The sequence below is a fragment of the Ostreococcus tauri genome (assembly GCF_000214015.3).
Source record: "Ostreococcus tauri WGS project CAID00000000 data, contig chromosome 07, whole genome shotgun sequence".
Lineage (NCBI taxonomy): Eukaryota > Viridiplantae > Chlorophyta > Mamiellophyceae > Mamiellales > Bathycoccaceae > Ostreococcus > Ostreococcus tauri.
The window spans coordinates 361359-378825 of record NC_014432.2 but is presented as its reverse complement, the minus strand read 5'-3'; the positions used below and the strand labels follow the sequence as shown (position 1 = coordinate 378825).

Sequence of the window (17467 nt, the reverse complement as noted above, 5' to 3'; positions counted from 1 at the left end):
CGGACATTCGGCGCCCATGGACGCCATCGCGTGCGTCCACACACCGTGAAACCACCCGTCCGTACGACACACCGCACACGATAAAAACCGCGACGACGCCCGGCGGTCGCCCCGCGCGCCCCGGATCGCGACGCGCGACGACCGACGCGCGACGTCGCGGGCGCGTCGAGGGCGACCGCGCGCGCGAAGACGTGCGCGTGCGCGCGCGTCGCGCGCGTGCGCCGCGAACGGGAGGGCTCGAGCGTCGACGGACGACGCGCGGTGGCCGCGGTGATGTTCAAGATGCGTAAGCGCGCGGCGATCGCGGGCGACGGGAGCGACGACGACGTCGTGATGCGGGCGCCGAGGACGTCGATACCGTCCGTGAAGGTGCGTGATGGAGATGGGGCGGGTGGGGAGGATTCGGACGAGGAGACGTACGAAGAGGAGAGCGGGAGCGGGGAGGATGAAGATTTCGAACCCGGACCGAGGCGGAGACGACGCGGACGCGGGCCGGCGACCTCGGGCGAGGACGGAGGGCGCGGTGTGGGCGTCGATGGGGACGTCGAAGCGATACCGGCGAGTGATTTCTCGTTGGATGACGATCGAGCGCGGTTCAAGGCGGGGACGCTGAAGCACGAGGTGTTCAAAATGTTGGAGGCGGCGTGGCCGAAGATGATGGACGCGAACGAGCTGTACGAGATGGGGAGCGCGGCCGGAGTGAACGTGGGGAAGAACAAAACGGTTCTAGCGAGTGGTTTGTCGCACGATAAGTGCTTCGTCCGAGTGCCGGGAACGAAGAACAAATGGGCGCTTCGAGCGCACGTGGGCTATCCAGCCGGTAAGAATGGCGGCGACGAAAAGTCGGGACCGCGAGAGAAGAGATCGAGGCCGTCCAAACCTCGTAGTGGATTGGCCGCCTTGCTCGACTCGATGGACTCCGATCAGAAGGCGTCCATTTTGGCGTGGAGCGACAAACTCAAGCAAAACGCGAGCGATTTGAAGAAGGCCAAGGGCTCGGGCGAGAAGGCGAAAAACGCGCTCGAGAAGGCCACCAAGGCGCTCGAGGAATTCGAAGCGAGTCCACCCTCGGAGATCTCGGCGGCTCACTTGAGCGCCAAATCGGCCGATGACATCTTGTGCGAGCCCGAAGCCCCGAGCGATCGCCTCCGTGCTGAGTTTAGCGAATACACCGGACCAAACGACCGCAAGTTTTTTGTAGCGTGGAAAAAATCCGTGGAGGAGGAGAAGGCTCGCATCAAATCAGCGCAGGATTCGTACGTGGCGATGCGTAAGAAGGAGATCCGTGAAGCATCGACAAAGATGAACAAAAAGCGCGAGCAGCTCGTGAGCGCTGTCACCAGGGCGCAGACACAGCTGAACTTGGCTCAGGGTACGATTGAGCGAGCCGAGTTCATCACGGAAATCACCCGAGAACGTATCGAACTTCTCAAGGAGAAGGCCGCCGCGGAGGATGAAGACACCAAGAATGCGGTCAACGAGAAAATTGCGGCGCTCGATACAAAGGTCACGGAACTCTACGGCCAAAAGATGGCAGCTCTTGAAAACCAAATTGAGCGGGAGAAGCTCAAGCTGATGGCAAAGGGCGACCGCGACGCCGAGCGAGCTCGCTTGACGGAAGAGAAGAGTCGTTTGAAAGAAGAAGAAAAGGCGGAACGCGCGAAGCAGCGTGAGATAGAGAAGGCTGAGAAGGAGAAGGCGAAGGCTGAGGAGAAGGCGGCCAAGGAAAGGGCAGCGCGCTATCCACTCGACGACGACATTTTAGCCATCGAGCTCGCTGAAGAAGCGAAGGAGGCGGGTGTACCGCTCGAAACTCTTCTGCGTCCGATTCCGAAAGCGATGCCGTTGCCAAATGGTCAAGTCATCGCGGAGGAAGCGTTCGTCGCCGAATTCATTAGCGTCTTCGGAGCCGGTCTTCAGGCACCGGAGGGATTGACGAACGTTGAAGCTATCAACGCCGTGCTCGAAAACAACCAAAAATCGAGATCTACGCTCGCAGAGCTTTACATGAGCATTCTCTACGAAGCTTTATCACCCGCAGCAAGTGGACCTGGACGTTTCATCGCTCGTTTGAATCGCATCGTCAACAATTTCAATTGGCCAGAGGTGACTCGTATGCTCATCCTGCATGGTGGTGAGAGCGCACACGGGAAACCCGCCGTCGAGGTCGCGCAGAAATTAGCTAATACAACGTGGGATAACCTCTCGAACGCGGATCATCTCGTTTTATTGCGTGCGTTGGCGGATTTAGCCCTCGAGGGTGATATTTGCCGGGACATAATTACGTCTCGCATGCAACAGGCTGACATCTTCAGAAGCGAGCGCCATGAGGCAAGGCTCAAGGCGGTCGCCAACAGGCGTATCGTCGAAAAGGCCGAGAAGGAAGAGCGACGCCGGGAGCGTGAACGTCTTGCGGAGGAAAAGCGCGCGGCAAAGGCCGCCGCAGAAGCTGCCAAGGCGGTGAGTGGAGAACAAGCGGACACCGTGATGGAAGATGTCTCTGAACCGAAGTCTGAGCATATTTTTGGACAGACAACGACTGGAGAGACCGATGAAGAGAGGTTACAACGAGAAACGATGGAAGAAGAGGCCAGAAGAAGACTCGAGATCGATGAGAAGCGCAGCAGAGATCGTGAACAAAAGCGCGCAGCGGAGGATGCGGCGTGCCAAGTTCGCGCAAGACCGCTCGGTATGGATCGTCATCTCACGACTTACTGGTGGAACTTTGGAGGCCGTAAAGATGGGATCTACGTGCAGTCTTTCGATGGTAATTGGGGCATATACAACTCGCAAGCGGCGGTTGATGCTTTGGTTAACGCGCTCAACACGAAGGGCACTCGCGAAAATGCCCTCAAGAAGCAACTCGAAAAGCGCAAGATTACCATCGCCGATTGCTTCAAGGCTATGAACGAGAGCCAGGAAGAACGTGATGCTAGATTTGCCGCTTCGCTTGAGGGCGGTGAACGGCGCTCGGTCAGATCGCGTTTCGCACCGTCGAGTGACGCGTACGTCGCGACGCGCCCTGCCGCGTACCTGTCGTGCGATGAAGGATCCGTTCTCACCGCGGCGAGAAAGTGCATGGACACCATGTGCATTAATGCTGAGCGCATCGGTCTTGAAACGGACGTTGACTGGAGAACATTCCGAAACAAGCTAAAGAACGCTCCTGAATCTTTCATTGCTGAGCAATTGCTCCTACTCGAAGAGAAGTACTTTGAGTGCCAAGTGAAAGAGTTTAGAATCGCTGCGGAGCGTGAGAAGATCGAAAGGGAGAAGCAGCCGCAAGCGCCGGATGAACTTTCAAAGGCAACGCTTGAGGCACTCGTGTTGAAACACACTGGCAAGGATATGAGCTCTTGGAAGCTCGCACGCCGCAAGCTCGCTGCTCTCTTGCCACCCGAGGTTGTTTCTGAAGCCGTCGAGGAACGACGCCGCCAACAAGTCGACAGCGACGACGAGGACGATGAAGAAGATGAAGATGGCGAAGTTGACGAAAGCTGGAACAACGACGAAAACGTTCCTGAAGACACCGGCGACATCACCATCTGGAAGGGGACGCTCCAGCGTCCAAACTTCATCGAGTACCTGAATCCGGAGAAACGATTCCCGGTCGTACGAATCGCGTACGCCGCGGCGACGCTTCTTGATGCGACGTGCGCTTTTTCAGAAGAAATCGCGCACCGGCGTGAACTACGCGCCAAAGAGACGAAGTAGGTTACATCTTGTGAGGTCTTGAAAATTCAATTGTTTTGTTTCCCACGCCTCGCCACCAGAATGAGTGCTAAAATTAGCTCCGTCCTCACAATGTCGCTTCCGGAGCTTCCGCTCTCGGCGGCGATAGGTTTTGCGGGATCCATCAAGAATGGTTTCCTTCTTCATCCCGATGGCCAGTCTCAAATCTACCCCCTCGGCGCCGCTGTCGTGATCTCCAAGCTCGCCCGCCGGGACGCAGAGGAGGCACCAGGAAAGGGACATGAAAAGTCACGCGCCACATTCTTGCACGGTCACTTAGGCTCGGTCACCGCCATCGCGGTTTCGACCTCAGGAAGACTGATTGCATCAGGTGAACGTGTCGCTGGGGGCGTCGCGGACATAATCGTATGGGAACTCCGAGATGCCGTGTCCTCGTGCACCTACGCCGTGTTGCGGCGTTTGTCTCTTCACGTCGGAGAGGTCACCTCCCTTGAGTTTAGCGCTGACGAGAGCGCTATCGTAAGCGTTGGTGGCGAACAGGATAATAGAATCATCATGTGGGACGTCTTGAGCGGGAATGCGCTCTGCGGATCTCCCGCGCCCGTGGACGGCAAGGTGAGAGCTGTCGCGTTCCTTCACCACTCTAACACTCGGTTCATTACCGCGGGTGAGATGACGACGAGTGTGTGGGAATACGACGCCACGAGTAAGAGATTACAGTTCGAGACCGTCAAGTTGGGCATTTTGAAGCGCGACATACTTTCGATCGCAATCGATGAAGACGATGCCTACGCGTATCTGGGAACGTCTAGCGCCGACATTCTTTGTGTGTCCATTCCAAATCGAGTCATCAAGGAATCTTTCACGCTTAAGAAGCACATATCGAGAGGTGTTTGCTCTTTGATAATCGTACGCGGTGGGCTTCTTGCGGGTGGTGGCGACGGGAGTTTGTCTCTAATGGCGCGAGAGAGAGGATCGTGCGTGCTCAAGTTTGTGGCGTGTCGAGCGCTCGGCGTGGGCGCTGTGATGAGCGTCGCTGTTTCGAGATCACCTCAGTCCGATGTCATGGGTCTTGAGTATCCCAAGACGTGTAAGACGGAATATTCGAAGCGCAAATACGTTCACGAAGCTCTCTTTGCGCTCGCGCACGGAAACGGGATGCCTGACGATTATCGAGATGCCTCGCAAACATTCAATGTGTACTGCGCCACCTCTAGCGGGGAGTTGCACCTCACAGAGTACTGCGCGCAGCATCCACTCACCGGTAAATGCATGTTGCTCCGTGGAAGCGTTTGTCAGCAGTCCTCACACGCGCACGGTATCATTGGGATTGCTTTTCCTCGAAACGACGATCAGTATTTTGCCACAGGAGGCGGTTCGGAAGTCATCGTGTGGGAAACCAGTGCAGCTAAGTCATCATTAAAGATTCAAGTGAGTCCGCGCTCGTTGAAATGTACATGCGTGAGCTTCATGCCGAATGGAGAGGTGATTCTCAGCGGTTGGGACGACGGTAAGATTCGAGCGCACGATCGAACTACGGGAGAATTACTCTTTGTCGCCTCGGGCGCGCACACTCGCGTGACAGCGCTGAGGGGTATGAAAGAATCATCCGGAATCATCAGTGGCGGTTCGGAGGGCAATGTTCGGTTGTGGAAAGTGTTGAATAATAATGTTATCACGCTTGAAGCGTCGATGAAGGAGCACAGATCGGCCGTCAACGACATCGCTCTGTTGAACGACGACAACAGTGCGGTTACGGCTTCCGACGACGGATCGTGTGTCGTGTGGGACCTCACTCGTTGCGTGCGCCAAGTTTCCTTTTTCGGCTCGACCTACTTCAAGGCTATTGGAGTGCACCCAGACGAGCAACAGATAGTCACAACGGGAACCGATCGAAAGATCACGTGGTGGGACCCGGCAGACGCTTCGGTGCTTCGGGTCATTGACGACCCTGCCGATGTTGAGCTCACCGCCCTTGCCGTGTTCCAACCCGACGGCGACCTGATTGCCGTCGCCGGATCCGATCGAATCATTAAGATCTTCGATTACGAAACCGGCGAGCTCACGCACGTGAGCGCCAGGCACGCCGCTCCCGTGAGCGCCGTTTCCGTCGCCCCCGGCGGGCGCTTCGTTGTCTCCGTCTCCGCTGACGGCGCCGTCCTCATCTGGTCCAACCCTGCGACCGCGTTCGTGGAGCTGAAACGAGAGAAAGAGCGCCACATCGCTCGCGTTTTGACCGGCGAGCTCGACGACGACGCTCTGGAGGCCGCTCGCGACGCCTCGCGCGGACACTCCGCAGAGTCTCCATGCTAAAAATACACTTCATAGTATACACCAAAATCCTGCAACTGTCACATTCTTACGCGTATATCACACATAATCTTAAGCACCCCTTAAACATGCGCAATCCAACACTTCACGCGTTATCCAAACGAAGCGTGCGCCTTGAGGTTTTAGGGCGCCCCGACGAGGCCCCCGCGTTCATTGTTCGACAACTCCGAGCATGAACGCGTTGTCCACGAGGTACGTCCGTCGTTAACGACGCTCGCATCGGATGTCTTTTGTGTTCGCTCCGCCCGCGTATCGCCAGGATCGAACCGTTGACGGAGTCGGGAACTCGCCGAGCTCGCACAGGCGCCGACAGCGTGACGGATGCCATCGAGCGCGGTCTTCGGGAGGGCTTCTCGCGTCGATAACGACGTTAAGGGGCGCTCGCGCGAGCGATGTGGACGGTATAATTATGTCTCGTCGATCGGTGACGTTTGCAGCGTCCGAACGTGTCGACTGACGACGCCGTGCGACGTTTTTCACGAAATCGCAGCGCCAACGCCTCGACCTTCGCCGCCAGAGCGCGTGCGAGCGACGGTGCGTGTGCCCGCGACGCGACGACGACGCGAGTCCGAAAGAAAGCGCGATGGCGCCGACGTGAATATTTTTATGCGCGTCTTGAACGTTTGCCAAGGACGTGTGACGAACGGACGACGACGTACGACGCGTTCGATGGCGGATTAGAAGGTTGATTCCTTTACAGAAGGATGTCACGAGTGGACGCGTAGAGGATTGTTTCAGAAGGACGAGAGACTGACAAGTGAGGGGTGTGGATTGATAATCGCAGGTAAGATCACGGTGAACGTTCGTCGAACGTCGGTCCGACGCGCGCCCTTGTGCGTGACGGCGGCGGCGAAGAACCTGTACTTCAACAAGAATGACGGCGTTGCGCTGAAGAAGATGCAAAAGGGCGTGGACAAGCTCGCGTCTGTCGTTGGCGTCACGCTCGGCCCGAAGGGTCGTAACGTCGTCCTCGAGTCCAAGTATGGCTCACCAAAGATTGTTAACGACGGTGTGACCGTGGCCAAGGAGGTCGAGCTCGAAGATCCTGTTGAGAACGTCGGCGCCAAGCTCGTGCGCCAAGCGTCTCAAAAGACTAACGACCAAGCCGGCGACGGCACAACCACGGCGACCGTTCTCTCCGCGGCCATGATCACGGAGGGCATGAAGATCGTCATGGCCGGTACCAACCCGGTCCAGCTCACGCGCGGTATGGAAAAGACCACGCAAAAGCTCGTCCAACACCTCAAGACGCTCTCCAAGGACGTGGCTGACGACGAGCTTGCCAAGGTCGCCTCCATCTCCGCCGGTGGCAACATGGAAATCGGTGAGATGATCGCTGCCGCCATGGCCAAGGTTGGCCGTAAGGGTGTCATCTCCCTCGAAGAAGCGCGCTCCGTCGACAACAACCTCATCGTTGTCGAAGGTATGCAGTTCGATCGTGGTTACATCTCCCCGTATTTCGTCACCGACCCGGAGCGCATGACGTGTGTGTACGATCAGTGCAAGCTTTTGATCGTCGACAAGAAGATCAGCACCGCCCGCGACATGATCGGCATCCTCGAAGCCGCGATCCAACAAGGCTTCCCGCTTATGATCATCGCCGAGGACATCGAACAAGAAGCTCTCGCGACGCTCGTCGTGAACAAGCTGCGCGGTTCGCTCAAGATCACCGCCATCAAGGCGCCGGGTTTCGGCGAGCGCAAGAGCCAGTACCTCGAAGACATCGCCATCCTTACCGGCGGTACCGTCGTCAAGGAAGAGCTTGGCTTGAGCCTCGACAAGTGTGGCGTTGAAGTGCTCGGCAGCGCCGCGCGCATCGAGCTCGGCAAGGAATCGTGCACCATCGTCGGATCTGGCGACACCGCCGCCGAGGTCAGTGCTCGTGTCAAGCAAATCAACCGCCTCTTGGAGTCCACGGAAGCGGATTACGAGAAAGAGAAGCTCCGTGAGCGTGCGGCTCGCCTCTCCGGGGGCGTTGCCATCGTTCAAGTCGGCGCCCAGACGGAGACAGAACTCAAGGAGAAGAAACTTCGTGTTGAGGATGCCCTCAATGCGACCAAGGCTGCCGTCGAAGAAGGCATTGTGATTGGTGGTGGCTGCACCTTCTTGAAGCTTGCGGCGGCGGTTGATGGCATCAAGGAAACTTTGGACAACGATGAGCAGAAGGTCGGCGCTGACATCATCAAGCGCGCCTTGTCCTATCCGATCCGCCTTGTCGCCCACAATGCCGGTGTGAATGGCTCTGTCACATGCGAGCGCGTCATGAGCTCTGCGGATCCAAACTTCGGCTTCAACGCGGCCACTGGCCAGTTCGAGGACCTCATGGAGTCTGGTGTTCTTGACCCGACGAAAGTCATCCGTTGTTCCCTCGAAAACGCGTGCTCCGTCGCGAAGATTTTCCTTACGTCCGACGTGGTGGTGTGCGAAATTCCGGAGGATGAAGACGCTGCCGCTGCTGCTGCGGCCGGCAGCGCGATGGACAACTCGGGCTACCCGCAATAGACACAGCCACAACGCGCACACATTTGAGTAGACAGAGCATACTTGCTAATAGAAGCTAATTAAATTTTTTCCTATTTCGCGACTTTTTTGAGTCGATCTACGAGCGTCTCAAATTCCGCGGCCAGAGGAGCCTCGACAGTAATAATTTTCCCATCGGTCTCAAACTCCACCTCGCACGCGTGGAGAAAGAATATCGTGCCAGGTTTACCGTGTGATAGGACTTCTGCGACACACGCGGGTGGCTTCGCGTTCAGAGTTTTCGCGCGTCCCTTTCTATACACTGTGTCTCCAACAAGCGGACATCCGATCATAGCCATGTGGCGTCGAATCTGGTGTTTACGTCCAGACTTTGGCTTGACTCGCACGAGAGCGTACGAGCAAGAAGCGGAATTGAACCGCTCTAAAACTTTATACTCGCTCGTTGCCGGTCGGTCATCTATGGGGGCGGTGACTGTCCCTCGCTCGTCAGTCGGAGCTCCGTCGACGAGAACGATGTACGTCTTGCTCACTCTTCGCTGATAAAAGTCTGTCACGAGTTTGGCGTGCGCGGCGTTGTGTCGCGCGAGTAAGATCACACCAGACGTTGGTTTATCGAGCCGACTCACGATCCCTCGCTTATCCGATCCATTCAAATCACTGAGCCCGGTATCGCCGAAGCGTGCGAGCGCCGCGTCCATCAAACTCGTCGCCGCTCCCCCCTCCGCTGGATGCGTGAGCACCCCCGCCGGCTTGAAAACCGCCGCGATCGAGCCGTCGTCATATAAAACTCGTAAATTAACCAAATCCGGGTGTTCCATCTTCACCCGTTTCTTCTTTCGACCCGGTCTCGTCCCTCGCTTTAGCTCGATAGACGCCTCGTCGAGCGCTCGAATCGACGCCTCTACCCGCCCGGCTCGTCGCATCGCCGACGCGAGCAATCCGAAAGTCACCACGTCCGGCGCTGCACCCGCCACGCGCATCCTCCGCACTGTTATCTCGCACCCATCCACGTCTCCTAACCGATGAAACGCGCTCGTCGTCGCGTTGGCCATCGAAGCCAAGTCTCCCCGCGCGTTGGCGCAGCGTCTCGCCTCCTCCCTATCCGCCGACCGCGCTTCCGTGGGACCGGCGCATTCGATGGCTAGGTCGCACAGGACATCAGCCGTGATGGCGGGCGCGCTCGTGAGCACGCGCGCGATGTAAGCGTCGAGCTCTTCGTCGAAATCTCGCGAGAGAGAGCTCAGAGCTTCCAGGTGCGAGCAAAAAGCGTCGACGGCGTCGTGCCCAGCGCCGTTTTCGGTCCTTGAAAGCGCTCGGAGTGTCGTTCGGAAGGGTTTCAACGCGCGAGTTTTCGCGCGATGGGATTGGTGGACGTGTGGCGAAGCGAGCGAGCGCATGAGGTGTAACCGTCAGCAGGAGCGCTCTGCGGACGCGGCTACTTGAGCGGCGCGAGAGATCGGTTGACGGGCTCTAGTACAGTGTTACAGCGTTTAGTCTATCGAGAAGTGCTTCTGCGACGGCGCCGATAAGTTCACGAGTCCATCGGATCCGCGTCGCGCGTGCGTCTTGTTGAAGAAGGAGCCGCGCTTGCCATGTTCCTCGTCGTAGTTATCGAGCTCCATTGCGGAGAAGCCCCTACCGCTCATTGCACCGTTCGATCGATTGGTGCCAGGCGATAACAGCGAGTAAGACGGTTCGTCGCTGAAGAAGGAGAAGAGCGAGGCCATCATGGATGCGAGCTGCAGAACGATGACCGTACCTCCGAGCGCCGCCGCCATTTTCATATGAGCGCGAGCAAAAGCGCCAGCCTCCACAGGCTCGACGCCGGCACCAACCACTTTATTCTGTATCGAATGCCAGTTATTCTTGATTAATTGAGCCGTCGAGTCGGCGTGCGTACCGACTACGGCGGAGAAGGCGATCAATAGGATGACGCCGACGAATGAAAAGCAAATGTGTACCGCCAAAAGGAACCTGTCGTCTCGGTAAAGGGCGTGAATGCCGACGAAGTTCACGAAGACGACGATAAACGCGATCACCGCGAGGAAACGCGGTGCCCATGTGCCGCCAATCTTGTGCTCGGCGCCGCTAATCATATCTGAGATGTACACGTTTCCCTTCTCAACCTTTCCATAATCTGCCACCTTTTGCGCCGCCCAGTCGGCAAAGGATTCTGTCAGATCATCACCAGAGATCCCAGCCAACGCGAGCTTGAATGTCAAGTTATAGTGCGTGCTATCCACGCGTATGTGACCTTCCTCGAACACCCAGACACTTTGGGCGCGCCAGTCCGACAGTGGAGGCGGAGACAAGGGCGGCGGCGGCGGAGACGAAGGCGACGGCGGAGGTGGAGACAAAGGCGATGGCGGCGGCGGAGACAAAGACGGCGGCGATGTTGAATTGGTCAGCAACCGACGTCGCCCACCACCCGCGTCGGTATCGACAGTCTGAAATATCAAATCCGGAGCCGTTCGTAGCGTGCGGAACAAGGTGGCCGCGTTCTCTGGTTCGTACACACCCGGGTCGTGCGTGAACCCAACGTCAAACTTCATAGAAACCGCATCTGGAACGTTATACGTTGACTTGGCGACGACGTAGCACAGAACGAAGAGCATCAATCCGAAGATCACGCCCGCCGTGCCCGTGGCGTATCCCACCCGCGTCCCGGTGTACTTCAATCCCATGATGTACGCGCTGCACGCCAGCGACGTCAAAACAAAAAACATCGAAGCCCCCATGCATGATGCCACCGTTCGCAGATACAATCTCGCCCGCGTTCGCGCCTCCGCAAGCTCCTTAAACCACTGCGCCCGCGTCATTCCGTGATCCGCCGCGAACGGCTTCCCAATCTTACGCAACCCGGTGATGTTGGCGTTCCTCTGAAACTTCATGTAATAATTCTCAATCATCCCTCCGCTCGAATCCTTATATATATTCATCACCGCGCACGCGAACACCAGACCGACCAGGACGAAGAGCGCGAACGCGTGATACACCAACAGGTGCGTCTTGTCCCGTCGCCACAGCGCGAAAAACCCGTGCGCGGCTAAAAACATCACCACCACCCCCATCACGGACGCGCTATCGCTCGGATTCTCGAACAACGCCGTGCCGTTCATGTTCAGCGCGTCCCGGATCGATCGATCGCTGCCCGTTTGGCCGTACCAGCACAGGATGATCCCGAGGATCACCAGCGCGAACTGCGAGAGGAACAGCGCCCCTAACGCGGCGACGGAGAGGTGCGACACCGGCGGCGGGCGCTCGCCCTCGTCCCGATCGACGCGAAAGACGTTCGCGCGCGCGCGCGGTCCGGGCGACGCCATGGTGCGTCGCGCGCGCCGCAATCTGTGGACGCCGCGTCGATGGATCATCGGCACGCGCACCGACGCGTTTAGTGTTGACGCACCGCGACGCGCCATCGCGCGACGCTCGGACGAACGCGCGGGCGCGATCGACGGAGGAACGCGTCGGGGTCGATCGACGCCCGCGCGAGCGAGGACGCGACCGCGCGCGGCGAGAGAAAACGGTGTCGACGGTGCCGACGGTGACATCGCGGGGCCACCATGGGACTGTCGTACACGACGCAGAAGAGCGTGGTGATCCGATCGTGGCGGCTCGGGGCGCTGTATTACGGTCTCGTCGCGGTTGTCTTGGCGTACGTCGGATTCTTTTTGGTGTACGTCGAGCGCGGGTATCAACGCACGTCGCGGGCGGTTGGGAACATTGGGCTCAAGGTGAAGGGACAGGCGACGCTGCGAGACGCGACGACGGGCGCGACGTTGGTTTACGACGCGAATGATTTAGTGATGTATGAACCGAGCGGGTTCTTCATCGCCACCGCGCTGGCGACGACGCTGCAGGCGCGAGGACGGTGTCCGGGGATGGATGAGGACGAGACGTGCGAGGACGCGAGCGCGTGCGTCGTGGGAACGTTCTCGCCGAGCGGGCGCATGACGGGACAGTGCGTCGCGACGGCGTTAAAGGATGAAGATGGAAAGGTCGTGAAGCGATGTGAGGTGGAAGGTTGGTGTCCGGGAGAGCCGGAGAAGGATGAAGTGACCGTCCTCGAAAACGTTGGGAATTTCACGGTGTTCACACGCATCTCCGTAGAGTTCCCAGGAATACCCGACGAGGATGGCGAGGGTAACATGCTCTGGACCAATCTTAACGGGACCAAGCCAACGTTAGGATGGAACTTGTGGACGATCAACGATTTACTCGAGAGTGGAGGAATGTCGGTGAAGGAAGTAGCCCGCAAAGGATGGGACGGGCGCGTTGACGTCGAGTTTGATTGCAACTTGGACCGAGGCATCGATGCGTGCGCTCCGAAGACGCCGTACACGCTGAAACAGGTCATGCATCCTAATACTTTGTCGGAGGGATTCAATATTCGATGGATAAGCGGTCAAAACGTGGGTGAACCGAGCGCGCAGGCTGGTGTCGTGTACTCGAATGAAACCGCAAACGGCCCGGGCAAGGACGTTCGGCTCCTCGTGAAAGGTTACGGACCTAGAATCCGATTTGAAGTGACGGGTGTTGGTCGAAAATTTGATTGGCTCACGTTATCTACGACCGTAGGTGCCGGCGTCGCGTTCCTAGGCATCGCGTCACTCGTCGTCAATGCTGTCATGATGTACTGCTCTGGACCGAAATCCAAGCAATACGAGAGCTGGCTCTTTGCCGAGTTCCACGACACCCCGTACGGATCCACGGAGGAGGCGACTTGATCGATAAAGAACTAAGATTAACTGTAATTTTGCAAACCTTTCTGAATATTTACCTATGCTTCGACGCCTCCTGGGATTTTCACCTTTGCGTCGTCGCGCGCGATGGCTTCGTCGATGGCCTTGTTCTTGATCACGAGCCCGTTGCAGGGACGTGGATCGTAGTCTTTCGCGAGCCAAGGACCGGAGGGTACGAACTCATCACCCTCTAGCGTCATCTCTCGCACGCATCGAAACTTGATTTGCGCCCCGTTCTCATCCAGGACGCTTCGATAGAGCCCCCAGGCATGGAACTCGTGCGCGATGATGACACCCTCATCGTTCTTGACAGCCGCAATGCCGCTCTGTCCGTCGGTGCTTGGTAGGATGACGTGACAGCACTTCGATCCTGGCACCATCTTTTCCGCCATCGCCCCTGGAGCGCCCGTGTTCGCCAATTCCATCGCCGTGACGTAGCACTCCTCGATCTCGTCGCTCGGCCAATCGGGGGCCCACTCCTGCGCGCGACGCTCCGGCTTGCGTCCGGTGCAATGCTCCGGACGGAGGCTGAGCGAGAAAGTCACAGTCATACCCGGTGCGTCCTCGGCGGTCTCGTACTCGCCCTCGACTGCGACGAGGAACTGCTTGAATTCGTCGCTCTCTCCGACGTCGCCGTGTATCATCTCCATTTCTGAGCCGGCGACAACGACGCCGAGCGGGGCGCATCGGAACGTCACGACGTGCGTGCCTGGGCCCATCTTCTCGCAAGCCTCCGCCCATCGACACATCAGCGCGTGCCCGTATGACTTCGAATATGGATCTAAAATGGCGCCATCGATGGAATACGACGACTCAGCCATTAACGGAAGGTGCACGAAGTGATTTCCGTTTGAAAACTGCGAGCCGAAAAGCGTGCACCACGGCTTGCTATGACACGCGCGAGGCTCTGTCCCCAGAAGTCTTCGTGCGGCATCGCGCTCGTGCGTCGTCGTCAATCCCGCTTCGTCCAAGCCGAATTCTATGGATCGCGCTCGATCGGACTCCGGTTCCCCCCCGCACGCGTGCGCGTCTTCGTACGAGACGCCGTCGACGGTGAGAAAAACATCAACCGCAAACACACGCGCGCGCGCCGTGGCCTCACCGTCCCCGAACTCCCCGATCGGCGCCTCCAGCGCGTCGTGGGCACACATCATCAAGGATAAGTCACCACGCTCCGGATCCACGTTCGCGCCCTCCAGATCCGTCGTCAGCGCCGACACCACCGTCTCCTCCTCCATCCAGTACCGCCACGCGCTCGACCCGCTTCGCGTGTTCCACCGCTCGCGCACTCGAATCGACGCCGAGCGCGCGCGCGATCCCACCCACTCCACGTACGCCTCTCTGCTCGCCATCTCGTTCGACGTCTCATCTCGCATCGCTCTCGCGACTCGAAACCTCCGCGCGTCCGCGACGTCCGCCTCCGTCGCCGCGCGCGCCGAATCACCCCGCATCGCCCCATCCCCCGCGGACGCCCTCGGCGACCTCGGCGCGGGCGTCGGCACGTCCGACGCATCCAACGTCCGCGTCTCGCGCGTCTCTACGCCGCCATCGCTCGCCGTCTTCGACGAACACGAACCCATCTTTCTCGCCCGTGCGTCTCGGCCCTTTCTCGTCCGTGCGCCTTCTTCTCTGTGCGCCGTCGACGCCGCGCGCGTGGATTGTCAACGTCAACGCGCGACGGTGGTCTCGCGCGACGGCTCGATCGCGCGCGCGCGCGTGCGACGCCGTCTCGCGCGCGACGCGCGTGGGATTCAAACGCATCGCGTGTGTACCCCTAAACCCTATACCCTAGATCCTCGATCCGTGATAACGAAACCCCGTACGTCGCCGTACACGCGTGGCGCCAGCGCAAGCGTCGCATCGCGCGCGCGCATTCGCATCGCGCGACGCGTCGCATCGCCGCGCGCGTCCGTCCTCGGCCTCGACCTCGGCGTCGGTGATGCGCGCGCTCGAGCGCGTCGCGCGACGCCACGGCGCGCGCGAGCGCGCGAGAGGGCGTCGAACGCATCGCGATGATGGATCGGGCGCGCGCGGGCGAGGACGGCTCGTCGCGCGATCGTCCGCGCGGGAGACGCGGCGTGGACGACGGTCTGGATGGACGCGTGGGGGGTGGACGGGGCGCGAGGGCGCGGATGGGACGGGGACGGGGGCGGGCGAGGAGCGAGGGGAGGAATCCGCGTCGAGCGCGTCGACGTCGGAGATTGGGCACGGGAAAGAGGACGCGTTCGCGTTGCTCGGGACGCCGGGACGGTGCGTGGTGACGTTTCGAGTGCGCAAACGTACGCGTTTGGGACAGAGAGTGGTCGTCGTCGGATCGACGCCGGAGCTGGGGAGTTGGGACGTCTTCGGGAGCGGGATACGGTGCTCGCCAGAGGGAGACGATTGGTGGAGCGCCACGGTGTGCGTGGACGTGCCGGTTTCGAGGGTCATCGGAGAGGACGTGTTCGTGGCGGAGTATAATTACGCCGTGATCGACGAGTTGGAGGAGACTGGACCGACGCACGCGTGGAGGCTGCGGACGAGCGAGCTGACGCTTCCATCGTACGCGTTCATGGTGGACGTCATGGACGTGTGGACAGAGCGACCGGAAGAAGTTTCGGCGCTCATGGGATCGACGCGTTTGAACGAGCCCGCGATCAAGCAGGTGACGCAGTATTACACGGGCGGGGCGAGTAAATCTCTCGCGGCGCGAGACGAACGGAACGTCAAGATGGAGATTTGGTTCCCGAGCGATGACTGCGCCATTTTAGTGGAGGACGGTGAGGTGGTCGAGGTGCTGGAGAGCGCGAACGAAGCGCATGATGACAAGGGCGCGCGCGTGGGCGACGTTTATCTCGCCACGGTTGTCGGAAAGGTGCCGAACATGCGCTCGGTTCTCGTCGGCGTGGAGATGAAGGGCGATCGTTTCACCAAAACCGCGCTCCTACGCGACGGGTTATCCGCGCCTGCGGCGTGGTGGAAAGGCGTCGAGAGCGACAGAGTTGGCATCGACGCTTCGTATTTCGAGGCGCAGTACGAAGAGGAAGAGGAAGAGGACGCAAATCTCGGTCCGAACTACAAGCTCAGCAACCAAAGCTCGCAGAACGCGAGCGAGCAACTCGTGCGCGCGGGGAAGTACGCATTCGGCTTGTACGACATCGGCGACTCGGTGATCGTGGAAATTACAAGAGACTCTAGAGAAAACAAGGGCGCGATCGCGAGCGCAGAACCGAGTCTCACAGGACGTTTCACCGTATTCGAGGGCACGGCGACGGGCACGAGCGCTCGCGCTAGTAAAAAGTTGAGCGTGGTCAGTCGAGATTTTCTCGCGCAGTGGGGCACCAAGGCGTTAGAGAAGGTTTGGGGAAATCGCGCGCAGAAACTGAATGAGCGGTTTCCTGACATGCGAGGCGGTGGCGCTCATCTCATCATGCGCTCCGCGAGCGTCGGTGCCTCGTCTGAGGTCTTGACAAGAGAGGTTCGCCACCTCGCGAGCACGTGGACCTCAGTGCTTGTCAGAGCGGCGAAGTCGGTCGAAAAGGCGCGAGAGCGCCGATATCCACTTCGACCTCGGCTTCTTTGGCGAGATGATATAACCTTCAAGGATGCAATCCTTCGAGAGCTTTGCTCGCTGAACATATCCAGCGTTGTGTTACCAAACGACGCCGCGCCGGAAACTGTCAAAGAGTTGGCGCACAGTGTCTCAATTCTTAGAGCAGACACCGCTGATTTGAACACGGAGATACGCACAGAAGATCCAGACAAGATGCGGCAACTGGTTCAACGCGCCATTAGGTTCGAAGAGCGCGTGCCGTTGCCAGGAACGCAGTCTGCGCAGCTCGTGATTCAGGGTACGGAGGCGCTCACGGCGATCGACGTCAACACTGGCTCGTGCAAAAAGAGCATCGCCGAAATCAACGTCATCGCTGCACGCACTGCGGCGCTGGAAATTCGTCGCCGAAATATATCGGGCATCATCGTGATTGACTTTGTGAACGTCCATCCGAGACAGCGCGATCAAGTGTACAGACAGATTGAGGCGGAGTTCGCACACGCCGCAGTGCGCGATCGAGGAAAAATTTCGTTCACGCCGATATCGCCCTTCGGATTGCTCCAGATCACCAGATCTCACATCCCGCACGGGTCAAAGGGTGAGCAGTCAGCGCGCAAAACGCCAGCGGCCACGCGTTGGCTCGGTGCTAGGCGCAAGACCAGGTAAACTTATTACGACTTATTACGTA

General features: G+C 58.9%; 8 protein-coding genes across 8 annotated transcripts; 5 read left to right on the top strand and 3 right to left on the bottom strand.

Moving 5' to 3' along the window:
* Positions 1-282: 282 nt before the first annotated feature.
* Positions 283-3714, top strand: OT_ostta07g02330 (unnamed product; the record flags this gene model as incomplete). The annotated part of the gene is made up of 1 exon (XM_022983792.1): positions 283-3714. The coding sequence occupies one exon, from the start codon at positions 283-285 to the stop codon at positions 3712-3714; it is 3432 nt and encodes a 1143-aa protein (XP_022839424.1).
* A 90-nt stretch (positions 3715-3804) lies between these two features.
* OT_ostta07g02320 (WD40 repeat) lies at positions 3805-6006 on the top strand (the record flags this gene model as incomplete). The annotated part of the gene is made up of 1 exon (XM_003080278.2): positions 3805-6006. One exon carries the CDS (start codon positions 3805-3807, stop codon positions 6004-6006), a length of 2202 nt encoding a protein of 733 aa, XP_003080326.2.
* Positions 6007-6196: 190 nt separating this feature from the next.
* OT_ostta07g02310 (Chaperonin Cpn60) lies at positions 6197-8526 on the top strand (the record flags this gene model as incomplete). Its single annotated transcript, XM_022983791.1, has 3 exons — positions 6197-6216; positions 6515-6558; positions 6809-8526. The coding sequence occupies 3 exons, from the start codon at positions 6197-6199 to the stop codon at positions 8524-8526; spliced, it is 1782 nt and encodes a 593-aa protein (XP_022839423.1).
* A 71-nt stretch (positions 8527-8597) lies between these two features.
* On the bottom strand, positions 8598-9902 carry OT_ostta07g02300 (Pseudouridine synthase, RsuA/RluB/C/D/E/F; the record flags this gene model as incomplete). The annotated part of the gene is made up of 1 exon (XM_003080276.1): positions 8598-9902. One exon carries the CDS (start codon positions 9900-9902, stop codon positions 8598-8600), a length of 1305 nt encoding a protein of 434 aa, XP_003080324.1.
* A 93-nt stretch (positions 9903-9995) lies between these two features.
* OT_ostta07g02290 (Tetraspanin/Peripherin) lies at positions 9996-11828 on the bottom strand (the record flags this gene model as incomplete). Its single annotated transcript, XM_003080275.1, has 1 exon — positions 9996-11828. The coding sequence occupies one exon, from the start codon at positions 11826-11828 to the stop codon at positions 9996-9998; it is 1833 nt and encodes a 610-aa protein (XP_003080323.1).
* Positions 11829-12068: 240 nt separating this feature from the next.
* OT_ostta07g02280 (P2X purinoreceptor) lies at positions 12069-13232 on the top strand (the record flags this gene model as incomplete). The annotated part of the gene is made up of 1 exon (XM_022983790.1): positions 12069-13232. The coding sequence occupies one exon, from the start codon at positions 12069-12071 to the stop codon at positions 13230-13232; it is 1164 nt and encodes a 387-aa protein (XP_022839422.1).
* A 53-nt stretch (positions 13233-13285) lies between these two features.
* OT_ostta07g02270 (unnamed product) lies at positions 13286-14827 on the bottom strand (the record flags this gene model as incomplete). The annotated part of the gene is made up of 1 exon (XM_003080273.2): positions 13286-14827. The coding sequence occupies one exon, from the start codon at positions 14825-14827 to the stop codon at positions 13286-13288; it is 1542 nt and encodes a 513-aa protein (XP_003080321.2).
* Positions 14828-15186: 359 nt separating this feature from the next.
* Positions 15187-17445, top strand: OT_ostta07g02260 (Carbohydrate binding module family 20; the record flags this gene model as incomplete). The annotated part of the gene is made up of 1 exon (XM_022983789.1): positions 15187-17445. One exon carries the CDS (start codon positions 15187-15189, stop codon positions 17443-17445), a length of 2259 nt encoding a protein of 752 aa, XP_022839421.1.
* Between the last annotated feature and the right edge of the window lie 22 nt (positions 17446-17467).